Raw genomic sequence first — 24,261 nt, 5'->3', positions numbered from 1 at the left:
CAGTGTGCACACACAGAAAGAGACACCACAACCACACACACATGACCGTGAACCTCCATACATGTCTGCACACCACACATACACATACACCGGGGAAGGAAAACAAGCCTAGATGATTGCGTCTATGTGGAAAAAGTTTTCCGCCAATTATGCTGCTCGGAGCATATTTTACTGTTTTTAATCTTGTTTAGTCTAAAGGGTCTCACGAGGCCAATGTTAACACTGGAGACACAAGCGAACTGGTTTTGTACTTTAGCAAGGCCAGTTGAAGCTCATCTCATTTTTAGGTTTGGTTTAAGAGATTAATTGTTGTGATGACCTGTGGGGTATCTGCCTCAGATATCCCACTTACAGTACAACTTCCTGACTAAAGCCATAGTCCCCTCCCCCAGCCTTAAAGCCTTTGCAGAAGGAGCGGCTGCACGCTAGTCACAATTCCTCAACACGCTGGCCTCAAGTCACTTCTTCCGCTTCAGCTCTCAGACTTCAAGTCCATCCCAAACTATACAAAACTAACTCTAGTTTAACACCTATTTCTGGAACAAATGGAGGCTGAGGTGGGGAGATCTCAGTAAGAGGCCAGCCTAGGCCACACAGGAGAATTCTGTCTCCAAACCAAAACAAAAGCATCATATATATTAAAAGTCTTCTGGATTCATTCTGGAGGACTTGCGTTCGTTCCCCCTCTGATTTGAAACTGGACACCCTAGGGTACAAGACAGATGAAAGAGAACCTACTTGGAAAGACAAGAGCCAGGAGTGCTGGGTTATACTAGGAAGAAAGCACAATGAGCTAGTGCAGGCCTGGAATCTCAGCACCCGGGAGGCTGAGACAGGAAGATAGCAAGCTGAAGGTTTATCAGGGTTATATAATGAGTTCCAGACCAGCCTTGGCCACACACTCAGACCCTGTTGCAAAACTCAAAGAAAGAAAAGAAAGTAGCACAATGACTACATTGTGACACAGATCCTAGTCGCCTGTGGGAGCATTCCAGCTACACTTCAACACCTAGCCCCTGGGTCACAAAGGAGTAAGTAGCATTCTCATTCACTGTTATAAAGTACAAACTATTGTCTCTATATCACAGAATACTCAAGTCCACTGAAGTACTCAGGTAATTTAGGATAAAACATCCTGATTGCATCCATAGACAAACACTTGCTCTGGTTACAGAACTAAAATCAGGTGGTGTTCTCCACTTCTCAGAAAGAGAGGAGTCACTAAGCAGGCCTGAAAATAACATGTCCTTCATTCATGACCGTTGGTTCTTTCTACACTACTGTAAGACTTAACAGTCCAGTATCTTCTAAATGTCAGATACTTCATTTCACACTTCAAATATCAGAGGGCATCATAGAGTGAGGAGATGGGGCAAGTTCATACAGCACTTAGGAGAATCTAGTATAAAAGTCAAGACTTTGAGGCAGCAGACCTGGGTTTAAATCTAGGTTCCACACTTTCCAGGACTGCCATGGAGAAGAAATGATATAACAGAACTTAAAATACCCAGTCTACCTAGAACAGGGTGGCCCTCAATAGGTTTGTAATCCTAGCATGAGGGTGGCAGGGGCAGGAACAAGTTTGAGGCCAGCCTGGTCTACACAGTGAGAGACTATCTCAAAACAACAACAGCATTTTAAGAACCCAGGCAAGATGGTACAAGCCTATAATCCTAGCACTTGAAAGGTAGGGGCAGAAGGCTTGTCCACACAGCAAGTTTAAGGCCAGTGTGAGCTACATGGGACTCTGTCTCTACAAAACAAAAGTCCTATTTTCTCCCTATAGAAGAAAGTTGGTTATGAAAACATTTCCAGAATTAACTCTGACTTTTCCAAACCCTGAAACCGAATCACTAAACTTCATGGAATGTTTCCAGATCCTTGAAGAGAAGGAAGAAGTTGTTTACTTTCTTAAAATGGATGTGGACAGAAGGAAAAATCATACCAGCCTGAAACCATGACATGTCTGTGTTTAACATCACCACAAACAAGATGACCAATTTAACATGAGAGGAATAATAGAGAGTAATTAAGGGTTTCTATTCTTGTCAAATTCCATCTCAACAGAGTCGCTGCTTCTCCCAGCTACATAGAAGCTGTATTAATCTTCCTCCTGTGTAAACTCAGTGAGTATCCCTAAGAAGCACCTGTCTTATACCTAAATGCTGAGCTTCAGAAATAAGAGCTGAACAATGAAATGAGAGACAAAGGAATAATCTACTATTTCTAAGAAATGTGTAAGGCAAATGAGCACATTTTTCTGCTTGCTTCTTCCATCCCTGAGGGACAGTTACTTAGGAGACCGTGTATAAACTAAGATAATTTTAGGGCTCAATTCTACATCTGCCTGAACTCCCCAGTGTAGCCTGAGGCATCTTGTTCATTTCCCGGTCAGCCAGGCATGAAATGATCACACAGAAATTGTATTATTACAACACTGCTTGGCCAATAGCTCAAGCGTATTTCTAGCAAGCTCTTACATCTTAAATTAACCCATTTTTATTAATCCATGCATTACCACGAGGTCATGGCCTAGTGGCAAGGTTCTGGCGGGTTCCCACAGGCATCTTTCTCCTTGGGTGGCTACATGGCATCTTCCTGATTTGTCTGCTCTCCTCCACTATCTGCTTAGAATTCCCACCTTGCCCTATTCTGCACTGCAATAGATCTAAAGAAGCTTCTTTATTAACCAATGATATTCACAACATACAGAGGGGAATCTCACATCACCCCAGGGTTCTGCCTTTTACAGCTTGAAAATCCATGGGTGCAGTGGCCCATGTCTTTAATCCCAGCTCTGGGGAAGCAGAGGCAAGTGTATATCAGTGAGTTCAAGAGCAGGCTAGTCTAACATATCCAGAGTTCCAGACTAGCAAGGGCTATATAGTGAGACCCTGCTCAAAAATGAAATAAAATAAAAGTCCAGACTATGAGTGATGCCTGGACAAACTGTCACTATTGGAATTCAGGCTTTTATTGCATTCAGTCTTTGAGGGAGAGGGAATATAAATACCCCATACTCTCTGCTTCATAGTTGAAAAATACTATCTGTCTTCTATGTCTTTCTGCAGAAACAAGAGAGGTTTCTATTGACATTTAGACAACTGAACCAAGGGTCCCCCATGAATCTCGTACATGATATACTGAGGCCAGCCTTAGCCAGATGATTCATACACCTTGGACTAGATGGAATACATTGAATACTTCTTGACATTGTTGGCACAATACTGACATCTACAAAGTTTACATACTAAACTGTGCAATTGACTTACAAAAAAAAACAGTCAAACAGTCGCACACTCACACACACACACACACACACACACACCTCACACATTTGAATTAAGTTGACAAGTTTGCATCGGACTGCACTCATAGCTATTACAGGCATCTACATGGCCTACAGACTCCTGGCTGAAGGACAGAATGAAACCCAAGAGGGAACTCCCAAGTTAAATTAGTGACTCACATGATGCTCTGAGAAATCTGATCCTCTTGAAATCCAAAGAGCTGAGGTTAAATGTGTGTATGTGTGTGTGTGTGTGTGTTACTTTCAAATCTTAGGAAAGAATGTCTCTCTCATTTTTTGGAAGAGAATCTACAGACTTAGGTTCTATCTTATTACAAACTAAGCAATCATATTGTTAATCAGATTTTAAAATGTTTTCATTAGCATATATTACCTATATATAATTTGTTTCATTATGAAATTTTCATATGGGTACATAATATATTTCAATTACATTCTCCCCTGTTTATCTTTCTTGCCTTTTTCCTCTCACCCTAACTCCCTTATACTCCCTCTTCCTAACTAGCTCCCCTTCTAATTTCATGTGTCTGTCCCTTTTTTGCTTATTTTCAATGATTTAGTGGACCGTGCAGTTTATCAGTGGCGATACCACTGAAGACAATGTCTCTCCCTCCCTGACCACTGATAACTGCTTATAAATTCTCAAGTAAGCATGGGGGCCCCGTGAGTCCCTCCCACAACACAATTCTGGCAGGCTCAATGTAGTCCAGCTCTTGTGTAAGTAATCACACCTGCTATGAGATTAAGAGTACAACAGCCCTGTCACGCCTGGATGCCAGTGTCCCACACCCTTCAGCTCCTTTCTCCAGCTCCTACACTCCTTCTGCCCCATCTTCTATAATATGAACAAAAATTTTTATACTTTCTTCCCATCATTGAGAATAACAATTTACCCACCCCTCTCTTTGTTTTTTGTTTTGTTTTGAGATAGGCTCTAGCTGTCCTGGAAACGACTATGTAGACCAGGCTGACTTTAAACTCACAAGAGATCCATCCACCTCTGCCTTCCAAATGCTGGGATTAATATGGGTACATAATATTACATTCGCTACCACACCTGGTATATATCTCCCTTGAAATTCCATGAAAAGCTTGGGTAAAATGTGTGTTATTTTCCACATTGTTGGACTGAGGAAAACTGCTCAATGGACAGAGTGATGGCCATGCAAGTGTGAGGACCACAATCTGTACCCCCAGCACCTCTAACTAAAAAAAAAAGTGGGAGCCAGTGGTGGTAATGCACACCTTTAATTTCACCACTTAGGAGACAAAGGCAGGCAGATCTCTGAGTTTGAGGCCAGCCTGGTCTACCGAACAAGTACCAATACAGCCATGGCTACAAAGAGAAACCCTGTCTCAAAAAAAACCACACATACACACACTCAAAAAAAGAAAGAAAGAAAGAAAGAAAGAAAGAAAGAAAGAAAGAAAGAAAGAAAGAAAGAGAAGAGGAGGGGGAGGAGGAGGAAGAAGAAGATGATGAAAAAGAAGAAGGAAGAGAGAAGAAGGGAGAAGAAAGAAGGAGGAGGAGGAAAAAGAAGGAAGAAGAAAAAGAGAGAAGAAAGGCTGGGAGAGTGTAGTTACCCCTTGTAATCCCAGCATCTGGGAAGCAGAAGTGGGAGAGTCCCTACAATAAACTAGGTAGGTAGATTAGCTAGACTTGGTGAATCCTGGGTTCAGAGAGACCTTACCTCAATAAAACAGTGGAGAACAGCTGAGGAAGGTCAACTTCAAGCCTACATATACTTCCAACACACATACAGACACACACGCCAGCAAATAAGCATACCTTCCTGTGCACACAAACATGCACACATATATGCATACAGACATGTACATCACACACAATGCACAAGTAAAAAAGCATAGTACTTACCACACTGTGATTATCTGTCTCCTCTAAAATAGACACATCAAATGTGATGCTTAAGGGGAAATGTTTGAGAAAGGAGGACCAATCAAGCAAGAGCAAACAAAACCAAGATGAAAACAAATTCTTTCTCCTGTCATCTCTGTAGATATGCTTGCAATTCTAAAAAGGCAATTTTTACTAAAAGTTGAGATTATTTAAATGTATATAAACTGAAAAACAGTTAGACCACTGCATTATAAGTACCGTTCCTGACTTCAAATGTGTGTGAGCAGAGAACTCCTGCCCCAACAGCTGCTCATCACCAGGAGGAAGTTAGGTGAGTTTCCCAAGCAGAACATGCTGGTCCCAGGAGAAATACACAGCTTCAAAGAAGGGTTAGAAAAAGTGTGCACTAATGGATGGATCTAGATAACACCATATTGAGTGAGGTAACCCAGACCCAGAAAGACAAATATAGCATGTACTCACTCATAAGTGGCTTTTAGACATAAAGCAAAGAAAAACCAGCCTACAGGACACAGACCCAGAGAAACTAGACAACAAAGAGAACCCTAAATAGAGAACATACATGGATCTACTACATAGGAAGGTGAAAAAAACAAGATCTCCTGAGTAAGCTGGGAGTTTGGGGCTCACAGGAGAGAGTAGAAGGGGAGAGGAAAGGAAGAGAGGGGAGAAAAATGTATAGCTCAATAAAAATAAAGGAAAAAGAAAAAGCGCGTATTTGCTTCTCATGTGCTGTAAGAGAATGGTTGCTCACTGTGCCAGGATCTGAGCGAAAGCACATAAAAACTCACATATCAACTTACTAGGTGGGCAATGAACATAAGTACTTTAACAAATAATTCATCATATGGTAATTCTGAGATATTCACTACCACAATGGTAATAATACACACACATAACTAATAAGAATAGGCCATAGAGATTTTAAGTAGCTTGTTCAAAGTAAGACAGTAAATTAGTATCTGTGCCTATTTCAAATGTGGGTCTAATTTCAGAGTATAAACAGATTAGCATTAGTGCAGATTCACACCAGGGAGAACAGATCAATTTTGATGAAAAGTTTTGGCTGAACATCCAAATATTTTTAATAGGGTATAAATACAATTTTTATCAACGAAGATCTTCCTTAAGAATGGAAAGTTAGGGCTGTGGAGTTGGCTCAGTAGGAAATGTCTTTTGCCACCAAGCCTAAAGACCTGAGTTTGATCCCTGGGGCCACAAGGTGAAAGGAGAGTAAAGACTCCTAAAAATTGTTCTCTGGCCTCCTTATATGTGTGTGGCATAATTTACTTATTTAGTTTTTAGAGATGGGGTTTCTCTGTAGCCTTGGAGCCTGTCCTGGAGCTGGCTTTGTAGACTAGACTGGTCTCAAACTCAAAGAGATTCTCCTGTCTCTGTCTCCTGAGTACTGGGCTTAAAGGTGTACTCCACCACTGCCTGGCAAATAAGTGTAATTTTAAAAAATTACAAATAATAGGAAGCTAGTAACACCAGGGTTATAGGATAAAGGATCATGGAATAAAGACAGATGTGTTCTTTCTCTCTTCTTTGAGACAGGGTCACTTATAGCCCTCGCTGCCCTGGAACTCTCCATGCAGACCATGCTGGCCTCAAACTCATAGATCCTTGGCTTTGCCTCCTGAATGCTGGGATTAAAGGTGTGCACTACCATCCCCAGATCCCGCTCTTACTTTTCTTGTTGCTATGATTAAATACCTTAATAAAAACAACAGAATGGGGGAAAGTTTATTTGGCTCACAGTTCAGGGTACAATCTATCATGGCAGGGAATGAAAGATGGCAGATGCTGAAAGTGGCTGGTCACACAGCATCCAGTCTGGAGGTGGGACACTATGAACACTGGTGCTCACCTTACCTTCTCTCCTATAGAGCCCAGGATTCCTGCCCACAGAATGGTACCATTCTCAGGGACAGGCTCTTCCTACCTGACCGTTATCCAAGATAATCCCTACAGGCCTGCCAACGCCAGTCTGCCAGGTGATTCTACAGCTCATCAATCTGACAACTGAAATTAGTCATCATCACACATTTACCTGTGAATTACTAACATTAACATCTGTTTTGTTTGTTTGTTTTTTGAGACAGGGTCTCAACTGAGTAAGTGGCCTGGAACTTGCTATATAAGCCATACTGGGCTCCAATTCAGAGATCTGACTACCTCTGCCTCCCAAGTGCCAGCACTTGGGATTAAAAGTGTACGCCAACACTGCTCAGGTCCTAGGTGACATTCTTGTTTACATCCACCAATAAACAGTGACATCTTGTTAACATCTGTCTATGAATGGTGACACCTTGTTCACAGGTATCTCTGAATGCTAAAATCTTACTAACCATTATCTATTAATAGTGATACTTTACAGTCTATAGATAGTGACATCTTGCTAACAGCTATCTATGAATGGTGACACTTTGTTAACATCTAAGTCATATATACACAGACACAAGTATGCCATGTTTGAGGTGAGCCTTACTAACTGTGGTGGTTTGAAAGAACATGGCCCCAAAAGGCAGTAGCACTATTAGAAGTGTGTCACTATGTGGGCCAGCTTTGAAGTCTTTTCCTCAAGCTTCACTCAGTGTGACAGTCAGTCAACTTCCTGTTGCCTCTAAGTCTAGATGTAGAACTCTCAGCTCCAGGATCACATCTATCTGCCTGCATGTCACCATGCTCTCCATCCTGGTAATGAACTGAACCTTTGAAACTGTAAGCAAGCCACCTCAATTACGTGTCTTTATTTTAGGAGTTGTCATGGTCATGGTATCTCTTTACAGCAATAAAAACCCCTAAGACACTGACCTATTCCAATAGTAGAAGACTACCTGCACTAAGCCCCACTCCTAGACTCTGAGGCCCAGATTTGAAACGGACACTAGTCAAGTTCCCACACCTTCACCAAGCAGTCTTTTTCCACCTCTTTGCCACATTAAAAAAGAAGAAAGAAAGAAAGAAAGAAAGAAAGAAAGAAAGAAAGAAAGAAAGAAAAGAAACTGATGCCACGTATTACCATTTCTCAGATTAAAACATTAGTTTCTAACCAGCATATCATAAAATACACTCATCACCCAGATTCCATGCTAATTTACCTAAGTATCCAGTTATAAAAACTAATGCTATCATTAAAATAACTTTAAACATTCCACAATGTATTTGAGGGTTTTCCTCTCGAAAACCAGTTTTCATTTGAGAGTTTTCAAAGTTAAAAGTAGCAGTTAGAGTACTTTAAGTTTGCAACTGTCACAATGACCTTGAAAAGTAAATTTACAGCAAACATTTGTAAAAAGGAGAATGGAGGGAAAATGACATTACCACTTCCTGAGATGCATATTGAGGGTCCTCCGGGTTGACTGACCAATAGCAGTAATCAAAACCAAACGCTACAACCTTCTCCCGGGTGTCTCCAGAACTCTCTGGTCGACTGTTCACCTAAAATTAAACACAGCATCCAGTGTCTTTCCTGTCATATCATTGGAATCTGGACAGTGGCCCTTAATTATGCTCTCTGATGATTACAGAGACCTGGACTATCACTATAATGTTTACGACAGCCACAAAAGAAGAGAGGTAACATCTATCTCCATCTCACTAGGAACAAAGAAAGACCCAGGAACTAAATATGCCCATGACACAAGCCTGTGTCTGCGCACAAACACATGAACTACAGGACAGTGCAGGAGAAACAGGCTCTTTTAAAGGACATCTTCATCACTCGCTCTTCCCTAGGCATTTCTATAGAGGAGACTGACAGCATGAGTAGCACAGCCTCTGGGTGCTGCAGATTTCATCACCTTGGAGCTTTCGCTGGGATCCTTCAGGAATCTACCTTCAGTGACTTGGAAATAGTATTAAATGGAATAACCAGGAATAATATAGCTGCTGAACACAGGGTAGGGCCAAAACGTGGAACTATGCTGAGCCCTGGGTACTGGGTAGAATGGCTGGCATTCTTCACAGACATGCCTAGTCTTGGTATTTAAACTGTGGCACTCAGGAGTTAATGATCTTCCTATGATAAAATGCCTTTTGCATTTTCATCCTCTCCAGAGACAAGAAACTAAAGAATGGATACCTGGTGCACACCCTGAGTTCCTAGTTCGCTGGTATAAAATGGCCAGGATGCTACAAAATCACCAGTCGGTAAGCACGCACAGTTTTGCGTGCTGGCTGCTCCATTGTCTTCTGTCAGCTCCAAGTGGGAAAGCATGGCCACAGAGGGTGCTCCTTGAGGAGGAAGCAGCACTAAGAGTGCCCATATCAAGGGTAAGGGGAAAATATACCCAAAACACATTTTAGACAAGAAGAAAGTTAGAAAAGGGGAAGGTAGCTCTGACATTAGCCATTCAAAATCTACAGAAGAACATGGATGTCATAATGAATAGCTTGTTCATAAACAACTGACCTTAGGGAAGCCAACAGCTAAGGAAGTGTGTAGAGGGCAAACTGGAATCTGTCCTTGGGTGCTTGAGAGGTGGCTCGGAGGTTAAGAGCACTGGCAGCCCATCCAGAGGATCTGGGCTTGATTCCCAGCACCCACATGGTGGGTCTTAACCATCTGTATCTCCAGGCCTGGGGGATCTGATACCCTCTTCTGGCCCCTTAGGCCACTAGGTACCTATGTGGTACATAGACATATATGCAGGCACAACACCCATACACATAAAATAATATTTTTTTAATTTGCTTTTAAATTTTCCTCTTGGACATACTTTATTCTCTAGACCCAAGAGTGTGAGATCTTACAACAAACTAGCAAGGGCAGTAAGAGGGAAGGCAAGGGATGGAAGGCCCTTTGTTCTCCAGGAGCTCCTGCTTAAACTTTCACAGGACCCCTCCTTTAACAGGAGCTGCTGACAAGAGGAAACAAATCACAGCAGGGAAGTAAGGGGGGGGTGACCAGAGCTCTGAGGGCTGGGATTTAGATGACCTTCACTCTGCCTCAGCTTCCTCAGCTCTTGGAAAGGCTGGCATTGCATCACAAGCTAACTACAGCATCGATCACGTGATCACCTCCCTGGTTTCTTTCCACTGCTCAAGGACCACAAAAGAAGAACCAGCTCATCTTCTGCATCAGGAAGGATGGAGGAATTTGACTCTGGAGGGCAGGGTGAGGAGCAGGGAAGGACGTTCCCCGTGTCTGCCCAGTTGAGCTCCAAATTTAAGCAGGGTTGTGGAAAAAGAAATCTGAACAAGACTCGGGCTAGTGACCAACTCCCTTCTGGGATCTGCAGGCTGATGTCTGACATCTGGACCATATTATGGCCAACACAAACCCTGCATTATCAGACAAATACTAAAATTCCCAATAATGACCTGGATAAAGTATTATCAGTTGAGGGGCTCAGGATAAAGTTTAATTGGTGGCCAGGTGAGTTACATAGGCATACAAATTGCCCCCAGCATGAGTTACATAGTCTGGATTTGGTTTCAAAGCAGCTCTTATCAGTTTCCAAAACAGCTGCACTATTCTATTTAACAGCATGGACTACAACGCCACATTTTCTGGACTCTAAGCATAATTCTTTTGTTGTTTATTTACTTTATGATTGGTCTAAGCTTTCCCCACAATCCTTACATCTCCTGCTCTCTAATATATTAAACATATTCACCCCAGAGTCACCTTTAATCATAGATTCGTACCTAAGAAAACAAACACAATTTCAGACTTACCTTCAAATTCCTGATTTTTGCCACTTTGTCCTCAACTTCCACAATAATTCTTCCCCCTTCTTTGGCCTCGCTAAGAAATGAGAACAGAATTCCAATGAGAAGAAATACTTTTTGTTTTCTTTTCTGAGACAGAATCTTAGGTAGCCCAGGCTGCTTAAATCTACTCTCTAGCCAAAAATGACTGAGCTTCTGATCCTCCTGTCTCTTCTTCCTAAATGCTAGAATTACAAACATCTGCTGCCCACTTAACACACACACACACACACACACACACACACACACACACACATCAGAAACAAAAACAGAAAAGACAAAAAGAAATTAGTTTTCTCACTCCTGTCCCTGTTCCAGGAAGTGCAATGCCTGTCTCCATAAATAGCCAAAAGCACGTGAAGACTCCCTTGAGGGCACACTTTCCTGATCAGACACTTTGACTCCGGAAGCACTAACTGTCACCACCATTTATTTCGGTGATAATGTATAAAGCACCATATTGTGTATGGACACTGTAATTTCCCTACCCACCCTACTCTCCTGATACCACTTCATAGCATGTCTTCATTCTGACAGAATTTTAAAGCCTAGAGAAATTGCATAACTCATCCAAGGCCACCCAGCCAGGACCAGTAACTGAGATTTAAGTCCAGATCTGTCTGATCCTTAACTATAGCTTTAAAATAAGGCTTGGAAAATATCTTTGGTCCAGTGCAAGACACAATTTCTCACCGTCTCTGAACCACTGTACAAAGTACTGATGAGAACACTGCAGTCCTCTCTGCTGAAATGTTGGGCGTACTTCTGAAGTTGGAGAAAGCCAAGGTACTAAGAAATCCTCCTACACTGTCCGTACGTGGTAACACTGCTAGCAACTAGCCCACCTTTACATTCACTATAAACTTCGTCTTGCGGTGCTGGGGATTTAAACTTACTCATTTTAATAGGCTTTTTTAATGGCTTATTATGGTGATCCATGCATCTGAAGCCCACTCTTTTCATAACAAAAACCTCTGGCTAGGACAAGATGGCTCATCAACTGAAGGCACTTGGTGTATCTGGAATAAAGTCCTAGATAAAACTTAACTCTAGCTGGGCAGTGGTGACACATGCTTTAATCCCGGCACTTCAGAGGCAGAAGCAGGTGGATCTCTGTGAGTTGAGGGCCAGCCTGGGCTACAGAGGTAGTTCCAGGACAGCCAGGGCAATACAGAGAAACCCTGTCTTGAAAAAACAAAAAACAAGACAAAACAAACGAAAAGTAACTAGCTAAGTAGCATCTTTGTTAGTTGAACTTAAATTTCTGTTGTTTCTTTCCCCTTAAGGCTTTACTGTACTTTCTTGTCCACTATACAGAAGACAGTACACGAGAGAGGTATTCTTTTCTGGTGGAGGTGATCAAGCCCATTGTCTTATACATCTAGGCAAGTGCTTTATCACCCAGTCACACACCCCCCATGTACAGAGATATTCCCAACTCCCAGGATCATCAGTCCACAAGTAGGTGAAATTTTCCTACCTCCTCTGCTCACCTACAGACATGTTGGCATTAAATTTTAAGAGGGCAGAAAGGACATCAATCTCAAGGAAGAAGCTGGCTTCAGCTGGGTGGCACACACCTTTAATCCTAGCACTCAGGAGGCAGAGGCAGGTAGATTCCTGAGTTCAAGACCAGCCAGAGAGTGTTCCAGGACAGCCAGGGCTACACAGAGAAACTCTGTCTCAGAAAACAAACAAAAATCAAAAACAACAACAACAACAAAAAGAAGCTGGCTTCAAACGGTTCAAACCAGTCCTACTAAGGAAAAGCCCTAAGCAAGGCAAAGCAGTCACTATTACTAGCTGCCAGAGCCCATCAGCAGAATCCATCTTTAGCATCAAAGACTTTGAATAGAAGTAAGTCTACAGGCTGCCTACATCAGAATTAAGAAGAATACAAGAAGGCTGAGTTAATTCAAATGTTTAGAGGAGTAGAGCAGATGATAACCAGCTTCTGGGGGGCAGGGATTTTATGTGTGCTGTAATTTGAAAACCACTGTTCTAGAGGGGAATTTAACCAAGCTACACATTTGTATTTATTTTTTTTTTAAAACTCAAAAAAGGAACAAACGAGAAGAGGCCAGAAGAACAAAAACGATCACTAAAAATATGATTAACACCTGATTAGACATGAAATGGTAACAGGTGATATGATCAAAGTTCATTATCTACATATGTGCAAATGTCATAATAAAGCCCATTATTTTGTACAACTAAGACATGCTAATAAAATGTATTATAAAAAGATTGACATGGAGACAGGTGGTGTGGGATACACTTTTAACCGCAGCACTCAGGGGGCAGAGGTAGGCAGATCTTTTTGAGTTTGCCACCAGCCTGGTCTACAAAGGGAGTTTCAGGACAGCCAGGGCTACAAAGAAAAACCCTGTCTCAGAAAAAAAAGAGAAAAGAAGATTGACGTGATTATCATTTTAGTCTATTTTATAGATCAAAAACAAAAACCAAAAAGTGAAACAAATTAAGGTACCAAGTGAAAGTAGAGGGCAGTGGGGCAGAGCTCAGTGGGGCAGGTGTTTTCTCCAGTGGCGAATGACTCTGGACAGGCAATGGCAGCATCTCTAACCAACAAACAGAATTTCTGATTATGGGAAACATATGGGTCAAGGGGAGGACTCCAAAATCACTTCTGTGTTATTTCATCCAGCATTTTCTCAAGTCCTATAGAACACAGGAACAATTTTGAGCATCTTGGGAAGGAGCAGTGTGGTTGGTTTAGTGAATCAAATCCTGCTTCTAGAACTTAAGCAAGACCATGTTCTCATTTGGAGAAAAATAATGTAAGCTTGGGCTAGATGGTTCCTTCTCAAGCACAGTTGTCAGTCATGATAACTTACCTGTAAGTTGGGACAGATGACACAGTCAGCAGACTCTCCGTATGCAAAACAGCGTCAATAAGCAGTGGGTACCACCACCATCTCTGCAGAATTCTGTGGGAATTGGAGAATGGTCTAGTCTAAACGTCTTAGCTGAGATCACACTAATTGTTTACAAAACTACTCCTGAATCAGTGACTGTGGATCTGCAGCCTGCTAAAAATCAGCTCACACCTGGAGACCAGGAGGCTTGATGATCTAATCTACCACTTACTCTCAAGCCTCTTCACTGGAGCTGAAAGTAAATAAGTTCCCTGATTGTTTTTCATTTTTGTTGGATGAGATGTGTTATTCTCGGCAACGACTGCAAGTAACAAAGGGTTTCAACATCCTTTTCTTAATCTAATCCATGCTATTTGAAACTCCTGGTTTCCAAGGAACTAAAAAGTTAAGAGTGGTCAATACTGCTATCCTAAGAACCCTAAAAATTAGTTTAGAAAGAATGAAATCTACCAGCAGTTACCTCCTCCTGGATAGCTGCTCCCTGGAAGCCTCCAACCCTAAGTCACCGCGTGTAGTTATGCAAACCCAGATGTTTAAAAACCAATTGTCCTGGCTGTCCTGGAACTTAGGCTGATAGACCGAGCTGGCCTTCAACACAGAGTGGTTCACCTGCCTCTGCCTCCTGAGTGCTGGAATTAAAGGCATTTGCCAACAACACTGGCATGGGTATATCTTCTTATGTCTTCCTCCTATCTCATGGTTCTCATTCTGTCAAAACTTTTCAAAGCAAATGACCTCTACAAGGACAAAACTAACACCCCATGATACTATTTCTGTCATAGGAGACAAAGCCTTTCTTGACCTCTGTGTACTGGACATTGAAGATTTTTTTCTACAATAAATCTCAAGATATGTCATCTGGTATAGAACCACACTCTGCCAATTTTCTCGCCCATCACACCCTGCGTCTATCCACGCACGTGTCCAAGGCTCCCATCTACACCCTAACAGCCTAAATTTACTTTCTCTTCCTGCTCTTACTTTAGAGAGCTCTGCACTTTCCCCTCCTGTCAGAAAACTCAAAGATCTTTCAGAACAGTTCAGACATCAACCCTTGTGCAAAGCCTTCTTTGACTTCCCGAGTGGGAGAGGATGAAATGTTCAGTTCCACAATGGTTGCCTCAAGGGTTGAGAGGTGTGGAATGAGGCGCAGGCACAAGGAACTGGCACTAAGGAGCAACTTCCCCTTCCCATGTCACAGTTCTGTTCTTAAATCACGTCAGCTGTTGAGCACAGATTGAAATCACATTCTCTCTCTGGGCCTCAATTTCCCTCCCATATCCCGACAATCCTTTTTCCTAAGTCCCCACAGAGGAATCCCATGTATATATGTATATGAACACACCTTTCAGTCCTCTCGGGTCCTCCTGGGTCACCATGAGGAGTGGAGACTGCCCACCTCTTTGCACCTCCTCACGTCATGATGCACGAGAAAGGCCCTACTAAGTGCACCAAGACCGGAGCCAGGGTCCCAAGAAACTCTTGTTGGCAAGATGCCAGGGACGTGTAGACAGGGCAGCGACCTCTGGAGGGAGGCACACAGGAACCGCTATCTACTAGCTTGACGGGAAAGCTCGACTTGAAGCCCTGTCCCTCCAGGCCTTCATGGCTTCTGGACCCTGAGCCCTCAGGGCACTGTGAGTCTGATTTTTCTCCAGGCCAGTCCACCTAGAGAAAGGCGCCTTCTCGCTCTCCTCTCAGTTCACTTGACGCCTCAGGCGCCCCCCCCCCCCCCCGCCCCTGCCAGACTCACCGCTTGCTGAGAGGCCGGACCCTTATGGCCACCTGCACATTCGCCACCCCTCCACCACAGTCCAAGACCCACACAGCGGGTATAAGCAGTGCATAAATTACACACCAATTAGTTCTTCTAGCTACTGATCAACGGGAGCATCTTTATACTTATCTCTTTGGTGAGGGTGTATAAAATATATACTTGAAGATTCTTTTCTAAGTGTGTGTGTGTGTGTGTGTGTGTTTGCGTGTGTGTAATAGAGAAGGGGAGAGAATGGGTGCGTACTTGTAGAGGAAGTCTGTAGGGTGGGGTCCCCCCGAGGATATTTTTTACTTATAAAGATTGCGGGCGCACTCCCGGCCGCCCCTTCTGCTTTCCTGTTCTCCGCTGGAACCTCTGGTTCTATAAGTCTATTTATCAATTAAAGCTGTATGTATTATTACAATTTCTGTCTGCATTCATTTTCGCCGATACAGAAGTCAGTTTCCGCCTTCCACCTTGTCGAGGCAGTCTCCAGTTTCTGCTTCTGTGCTGTGTATCCCAGGCTGGCTGTGTCCCTCCACAAGAGCTGAGAGTGCTTACTTGCCCTGACTTCTCACTTGTTCATCAGGCTTTAGCAGCTATCACTTTACCTGCTCTCTCCCTAACCTGTTTCCTATTATTCTGACTTTTGCTGCTTGCTCTTCAAATAGCATTAAACTTTTACCAATAATATGTACTGACACGTTCAATTTTGTTAATCTGCCTGATCATTTCTGGGTCTTTTTCATATACCATTATCCAAACTAATAATGACAATAAAACTCATTTTTTCTCTTATGACTTGTATCTTTTGTGATTGACTCAAAAATCTCAAATCATACATATAACTATTGCCCCGAATTACCTTCTAAATGTTTTATAGTTTCACCTTCAATATGTAAATCTTTTATTAAGCTGTACATGACTATTTCCAGCTACATAAATTAGAACTGCGTCCCATGAACAGCGAGCTCCTATTTGCTGATGCGCACACATACAGACAGCTGCAATTTTAAGGTGTGAAAGTGGAACAAGCGAACCTGAGAAGGAGCTTGACACCTGGAGCCCTGCTTCTGACTGCTGTACTTCCCAGGGCTCTGCTCAGCTACCCTGACAGCTCCCAGAATGCCCTGCCCTCTTTTAGGGTACCCTGTGCCCTGCAATGGCCTTCCTCCCTCCTCCTGGGCTCTGCCGCACATTACGAAGTGTCTGATAACAAGACTATACACTGCCTGGGGGCAAAGTGCCTACAATCAGACATCTAAGGACTGAACCATGGGACAAGTGTTGGCTAAAGTGTCATGAAGTCAGTGGACTGGCCTATGACTCAAAGAGTGGCTATACAGTCACACTGCCTTGGCTAGAAACTAGCTCCACCATTTAAGAACTGCACAGAGCTGCACAAACTGCGTGCCTACCCTAAACTGAATGCACCATAGTGGATAAAATGTAGGACACGGCTTCAGAGAATGTGCTGGGGACTAAATGAGATTATGAAAAGTTTATACCAACTAAGAGCTCAAAACATTATTGTTATTTTCATGGAATTCTGTTTATTACCTTTATTACTCCTTAGTACCAAGTCCTTAGTATTTCAGACACTTCCAATTTTCTGGGGTAAACACTATCCCTCCCAAAAATTGCAATGACAGAGGCCAGGTGGTGGTGGCGCGCGCCTTTAATCCCAGCACTCGGGAGGCAGAGGCAGGTGGATCTCTGTGAGTTCAAGGCCAGCCTGGTTTACAAGAGCTACTGCCAGGACAGGAACCAAATAAACTATGGAGAAACCCTGTCTCGAAAATCAAAAGAAAAAAGAAAAAAAAAAAAGAGAGAAAGAAAAGAAATTGCAATGACAGTTGCTGCTAAGAGCAGAGGCATTTAGATTCCCTGCACTCTCACAAAGACTACACTGTGTCGAGAGAGCTAAGGGTCCTGCTACCTAGGACTACACGGGACCTGCAACAATAACAAGTAGCACCTCCAATTGCCTTCACTCAAAATGTTCAGATGCTCAAGTATACACCAAAGTGGTAAACACCAGCCAGCACTTGAAATGCCACTTCTCCTTGCTTAGCCAGTTTTTGAGGGTAAATTAACAGGAGTCCAACAAGCTGACTGGTAATAGTCACATTAAACCTTTTTGCTCTTGAAGTTACCTTCATATTTTAAAAGAATCCAGGGCTGTTTATGAGATGCTGTGACACAGAAAATACACTGTCTCCACTCCCTAGGAACTAGGTGGTCTGGCCAATCTTATGTCCTACCACTTAGAACTTTAAAGGACGCAATGATGGAGACGCAGAGGGGACTCAAGAGTGCATCACAAAGGTGGTAGTTTCTCCAGTCAGTAGCAAAATTCTAAGCAGACTACTTACAGGATGTGGCCAAGCTACGACCTCAGTCAGACCCCCAGTCTCTCTCCTGGAACACATTTCTCCAGCCTGCTATGACTCTTCCAGTACATGCCCCTCTGCTTACATCAGTCAAAGCCCATTCCTAGCTGACACCCAAGAACCATGAGCAGCAGTGCAATGCCTCGCCCTCAGAGAACACAGGATCAACACGAGACTGTACTGCCACGGCCAGTTACTACCTGGTACTCCGCTATCCCGACCATCAGTTTACTTGCTACAATGACTGGGACAAAGCAGGCAGACAAGAAATGCTTCCTGTATGAACTCCACAACTAGGGAGAATGTTAGGCCACCGTGCAGAAACACCCACTAGCACTCACTTATTGCCAAGAGGGTCCAATTGCCAGGTGGATCTGCACAGCTTAACTCATTCGGGAATTTACAAACTAGGATTCTTTTCACCACCTAATTAGCAAACCTACCTCCCCCGCCCCCCATGTGTATGTATATGTGTGTGGTGCGTTTATTTTTAAGAGAGAAATAAAAAAATTAGCATTCTATTTTACTAGCATTCTCTTCCAGTAAGAAAAGCCTAATTTGGGCCGTGCAGTGGAGGCGCACACCTTTAATCCCAGCACTCGGGAGACAGAGATAGGTGGATCTCTGTGAGTTTGAGGCCAGCCTGGTCTACAAGAGCTAGTTCTAGGACAGGCTCCAAAGCTACAGAGAAACCCTGTCTCCAAAGACAAAAACAAACAAACAAAAACCCTTTTAAGCGTTTTTCAGGTTTGTAGAAAAGTTGTAGTGGAGCACAACCAGTGGGTATGGTCCCAAAGCAATGTCTCCACTTCCTGTTTGTGCCGGCCATTATTCTAGATTCTGGAAAGCTAACACTTGGCTATTTTAATAAATGTACCTTGTAAGTGCTAAAACAGACCTGCAAATGTAGTGGAAGTTACCTGGTGGGGTTTTTTAATGTAACCAGTTCTCATCTGCTGTAGCACAGAGCCTGGCTTGTGCCAACAGGAATACTCCTATCTGGAACAAGTACCAAACATTTGACTGTGAACATTGATTTTGCTCAAGTTATTTTATGGATGTTAGTGAATTTGGAGTAACTTCTATACAAAGTTGTCCTGCTTTATGAGTTATAGCGTATGTTCAACAGACAGGAGATCTTCGAATACTTTCTAATCAGTATTTTGTTTCAAGATGGACTAAGATCCCACCAATTAGGTACATACTGTGTGTGACCAGCCCTGTCAAACATAGGCTAAAAAGTCACCATTGGACTTTTACATCCCATTACATAAAAAAAAAAAATCGGAGAGAGGGGGGAGGAGGAGAGGAAGAGGGATACAGAGAAAGAGAGGGGGTGTGAGTGTGGAGCAGTGTCTTCACAGAGGCCAACTCCGCCAAGAGGTCCTGTTCCAGAACTCTTCAATATAAACGCTCCACTCAAAACCCAACGCTACCAACAGGGGTCAGCAGCCTCTGCTCCCATCGCCCAGCAGACTGAACTGAAGACAGAAGGCAAGCACAGCCGGCGGTGGTCCCGAGGGTGCCGAGTTTAAGTGGGACGAGGCGCACTGCCCACTGCCAAGCTGACCGGGGTCGACCGCCGCAGGGGCCCGAGTCCCCCGGCAGTCGCGCAGAGCAGGAACCTACCTTTCCGTCGTGGGCTCCCGGTCACCGGCATGGCGTAACGGAAGAAGCGCGAGTGGCAGCGGCGGCAGAGGCTGCAGAGGCGGCAGCGGCTTCGGCAAGGCACCCGGGTGCACGGGAGCGGGCTGCGCGGAGCCTCTGCGGGGAAGCCCGTCCCTCGGAGCAGACGCTGGGCAGCCGGGGAAGCGTGTTCCTCCGGGACGGACCGGGGAACGGCCAATCCCGGAGCCGAGGGCGGCGCGGCGGACTCCGAGCACGGCTGTCAGCGCTCCAGCCGAGGGGACACCCGCGCCCAAGGAGCCCGAGACGGCGCGAGGCCGCCGCGGCCCCGACAGCTGCAGCACCGGCCGGAGGTCGCCGGGCAGCGGGACGAGCGCCGCCGACGGGCGAGGGCCTGGGTCCCGGCGTGCGGCGGGGCGGCGTCGGCCCTGGCGGGGAGGGGCGGAGGCGGAGGAGGGGGCGGGGGCGCGGCCGGCCCGCGGACACCCGACGCCGCGCCGCCCGCTCGGGCCCGCAGGCCGCTGCTCCCGCACCCCCGCCGACGCCAAACCATCCCTGCCGCCAGACCCCCCGCCACGTCGTTTGTCGGGGAAATCGCTCCTGCTCGGCCCTCTGACTGACTCCTCTGGCTCACCGTCTTCCCTCTGGGAGGAAGAGGCGGGACTTCCTGTTTCTCCGTTGAGCTACTTCCTGCGGTTCCCAGGGCGACTGTTCTGGATGGCGTGCAGAGCACCATAACCGAAAAACAGAGATTTTACAACTGCCTGGGTAAAGGCCCAAGTTCTTGTCCTTTTTTTTCCTTGAATAGCCGTCAGCTCGGCGTGTCGAGTTGTTTTCAGCCCTGCAGTAGTTTCCTGAAGTCCCTAAGACATGATCATCAATACAGATCCCAGCTGTAATGGGACCAGGGATCCAGACATGGAAGCAGCTTTATCCCCAACATCATCATGGCCACAGTGGCAACATGGTCATCCAGATCAGTATGTCCCCAGCAGTAGTATGACCCTTGGACATCAACATGGTCTCTGGTGACTGACCAGATGCCAGGTTTTCATACAGTTTGGGTGGAGCTGCTGCCTAGGCCATGTCTGGGGCCATGGTCCTGCAGCAGTCAGGGTCTGAATTTATGTCCATGGCTCCTCTTACCACAGACATCACTTCTTATATTTTATTTACATATCTATACGGAGTTGCCTCAAGACTGAATTCCAATCACTAGTGACCTGCTGCTTAGCCTTTTACATTTGAGTAACAACAGATCTCCAAACACCTATTCAACTAAGGAGGGACCAAGCTATCCACACCAAGGAACACTGTCAATGACCTATGTCTAGATTCTTTGGTCATATCACAAAGACAGAACATGAATAACTAAGACAACATGCCTCCTACAAAAATGCAGACATGACTATTCTAACATCTGATGAAAAAGATTTCAAGTCAAAACCAGTCAGAGAGATAAGAAGGACCAATACATATGCATTAAAGGAAAAATCCAAGAAGCTAATACAATTCTAGACATATACACATTGAACACAAGAAAACCTGATTTCATAAAAGAAATACTATTATTCTTAAAACCACAGATTAACCACCAAATAGTGATAGTGGATGACTTAAATATCCCAATAAGTAAGTCTATGGGACAAAAACTGAACAGAGAAAACCTGAAGTTAAATGACATAAAACAAATAGACTAAAGAAACATCTACAGAACATTTTACACCAGTAATAAACAACACATCTACTTCTCAGCAGTCCATGAAACTTTCCATAAACCCAATTGTATATTAGGATGCAAAACTTTACTCAAAATAGAAAAACTGAAATGACGTTTTGTCTTTTATATTACCCCAATGGGATAAGGTTGAATATCAATACCAGTAGATTCTACAAAAAGCATACCAGCTCATAGAGACCAATCAACATACTACCGAATGATAATTGACTCAAGGAAGAAATGGAGAAGGAAGTTTAAAAATTCTATAATTGAATGTAAATGAAAACACAGTATCTAAAAATTTATGGAACATAAATAAGGTAGTCAAAACTGGCAAATTTTAGAGCACTATGTCCCTACTCAAAACTTGGAGAGATGTCAAGTGAAAAACTCAATTAAGTGCTTGAAGGCCTTTGAATATCGACAACAATCAACTCACCCAAACAGTAGATGGGAAGAGATAATCAAACACTAGCTGAAATGAACAAAATAGAAAAAAAAAGATTTACAAAAAAATCAATGACAAACAGAGCCTGCATAATACTTGTATATATATATATATATATATATTATAGGACAGGCTGTTTGTATTGGATAGCCAATTAGTGTACTCTTTCATGGGGAAGATTATTTCTCCCAAAATCAGCATTCCTGAGCTATCTGTAGTTCTCTGTGTAGCAATGAGCCTCTCGGGCTTTGCTCACCCATTTTACCATGGATGTTTGCCTTGTTCACATCATGTTTAGACAATCATGCTGAAATTTTATGATTACAACTTCTGACATAACTAGAGGTCACAATCTCATAGCAAACTCCCTTTCCTCTGACTCTTACAATCTTTCTGACCTCTTCTACAATTACTCCTGAACCTGAGGTGTGGGAGTTGTTTTGTTTAAATAATGGTCTACATCCATTCCAAAGAGGAGCTTCCTTGATGAGGGGTGAGGATGACACCTCTCTTTGTTTATAAGGACAAATATTTATAGTGCAGTTTGAGATAACGCTGGTTTAATAAAGTGACAGTTGTTGGTTTTCCTCCATGATCCATGAATCTCCTAGCCCAAACTAGCTGGCAAGGTTTCCATTCGTGTGCATAATTACCCTCTTCTTACACAGTTGTTTTATTTGTTTATTTATTTAGTTTTTTTTTTGACACGGGTTTTTCAGTGTAGCCTTGGCTGTCCTGTAACTTACTTTAGACCAGGTTGGTCTTAAACTCACAGAGATCTACCTGCCTCTGCTTTCTGTGTGTTGAGATTAAAGGTGTGTGTTACTGCATCCCAGTTTGAACAAGTTTTAAGAAATTATGTATTTTTTTCCTTTTTTAATTTTTTTTAAATTTTATTTTATATTCCATCCACATTCTCAACCCCAACTGAAATAATCACACAGAAACTGTATTATTTAAATCACTGCTTGTTCCATTAACTCTAGATTCTTATTAGCTAACTCTTACAACTTAATTTAACCCATTTCTATTAATCTGTGTATCACCACATGGTTGTGGACTACCAGCGTGGTTCTGGCATGTCTGTTCCTGGTGGGGCTACATAGTGTCTCTGAGATGCCTCATTCTTTCTCCCAGCATTCAGTTTAGTGTTCCCTGTCTATCTTTGTTCTGTCCTGTTATAGGCTCAAGCCAGCTTTCTTTATTAGTTAATGTTAATCACAGCATACAGAGGGGAATTCCACATCACAGGATGAAGGCTTAATGATGATAGTTGGAGTATTCAGCCATCTGATTACAGGGGAAGACCACTTAGGGTTCTCTCTCCACTATTGCTAGGAGTCTTAGCTGTGGTCATCCTTGCGGATTCTTGGGAATTTCCTGGCACTAGGTTTCTCCCCAACCTCATAGTGGCTCTCTCTATCTAGATCTCTCCATTTCACTCCCACAATGTCCCTCTTCCTCCTCAGCCAGTCTATTTCCTCAAGTTGTCATCTCCCATTACCTCTTCTTTACAACCCCATTTCCCCTGTTTACCCAGGGAGAGTTCATCTGCTTCTCCTTCCCTGAGCCATCCATGTGTCACTCTTAGGGTCTTCATTGTTACCTGCCTCCTCAGGATCCGTGGATTGTAGTTTGAATATCCTTTGCTTTATATCTAATATCCATTTATTGTTGAGTATAAACCGTGTTTATCTTTTTAAGTCTGGGGTACCTCATTTGGGATAGTTCTTTCTAGTTCCATCAATTTTCCTGTAAATTTCAAGATGTCATTGTTTTATACAGCTGAGTAATACTTCAACATTTTCTTTATCCATTCTTTGGTTGGTAGGCATCTAGATTATTTTCAGGTTCTGAGTATTATGAATAATACTGCTATGAAATAGTTGATCAAGTGTCCTTGTGGTATGATTGAGTATCTTATAGATATATGACCAGGAGTGGTATCATTGGCTGTTGTAGGAGAGATGCTATTTGTTTTCCCGGCCACCTGGCTAGCTTACACCCAAAATAACCACACAAAATCTGTGTTCATTAAATCACTGCTTGGCCTATTAGCTCTAACATCTTATTGGCTAGCTCTTATACCTTGATTTTGCCCATTTTTATTAATCTATGCGTCGCCACATGGCAGTGGCTTACCAGGAAATATTCAGCACGTCTGATTCTGGTGGCTCCATGGTGTCTCTCCCCTCTGCTTTCTTCTTCCGAGAATTCAGTTCTGTCTTCTCCACCTACCTAAGTTCTGGCCTATCAGGCCAAGACAGTTTTTTTTATTCATTAACCAATACAAGCAACTCATAGAAAGAAGTACCTTCTACACCAATTGGCCTCAAAGTAGACTGATTTCCAGTTTTCTGAGAAAAAGTCACACTGGTTTCTAAAGTGACTATACAAGTTTGTACTCCCACAAGCAGTGGAGGAGTGATCCCCTGACTCCACATCTTCTCCAACATAAGCTGTTCTCAGTACTTTTGATCCTAGTCATTCTGAAGGTGTAAGATGGTATCTCAG

General features: G+C 43.4%; 1 protein-coding gene and 1 long non-coding RNA gene across 2 annotated transcripts in view; one reads left to right on the top strand and one right to left on the bottom strand.

Annotated features, from left to right (window-relative positions):
- Positions 1 to 23,347, bottom strand: part of LOC142844261 (uncharacterized) — a 40,543-nt gene extending 17,196 nt beyond the window's left edge. The window contains exons 1-6 of the mRNA XM_075962597.1: positions 23,252 to 23,347; positions 21,739 to 21,774; positions 19,583 to 20,223; positions 13,763 to 13,855; positions 10,875 to 10,944; positions 8,517 to 8,633 (exon numbers count right to left, since the gene is read on the bottom strand). Of these exons, the coding sequence (XP_075818712.1) occupies positions 8,517 to 8,633; positions 10,875 to 10,944; positions 13,763 to 13,855; positions 19,583 to 20,223; positions 21,739 to 21,774; positions 23,252 to 23,347 (1,053 nt within the window). The remainder of the gene's footprint in view (positions 1 to 8,516; positions 8,634 to 10,874; positions 10,945 to 13,762; positions 13,856 to 19,582; positions 20,224 to 21,738; positions 21,775 to 23,251) is intronic.
- On the top strand, positions 9,267 to 10,830 carry LOC142843722 (uncharacterized). Its single transcript, XR_012909683.1, has 2 exons — positions 9,267 to 9,344; positions 10,148 to 10,830. It is a non-coding gene; the product is annotated as an uncharacterized LOC142843722 (long non-coding RNA).
- Positions 23,348 to 24,261: the final 914 nt, after the last annotated feature.

This window comes from Microtus pennsylvanicus, chromosome 2, assembly GCF_037038515.1.
Source record: "Microtus pennsylvanicus isolate mMicPen1 chromosome 2, mMicPen1.hap1, whole genome shotgun sequence".
Classification (NCBI taxonomy): Eukaryota; Metazoa; Chordata; class Mammalia; order Rodentia; family Cricetidae; genus Microtus; species Microtus pennsylvanicus.
Note: the sequence above shows the minus strand (reverse complement) of the source record. Positions and strands in the feature narration are given on the sequence as shown.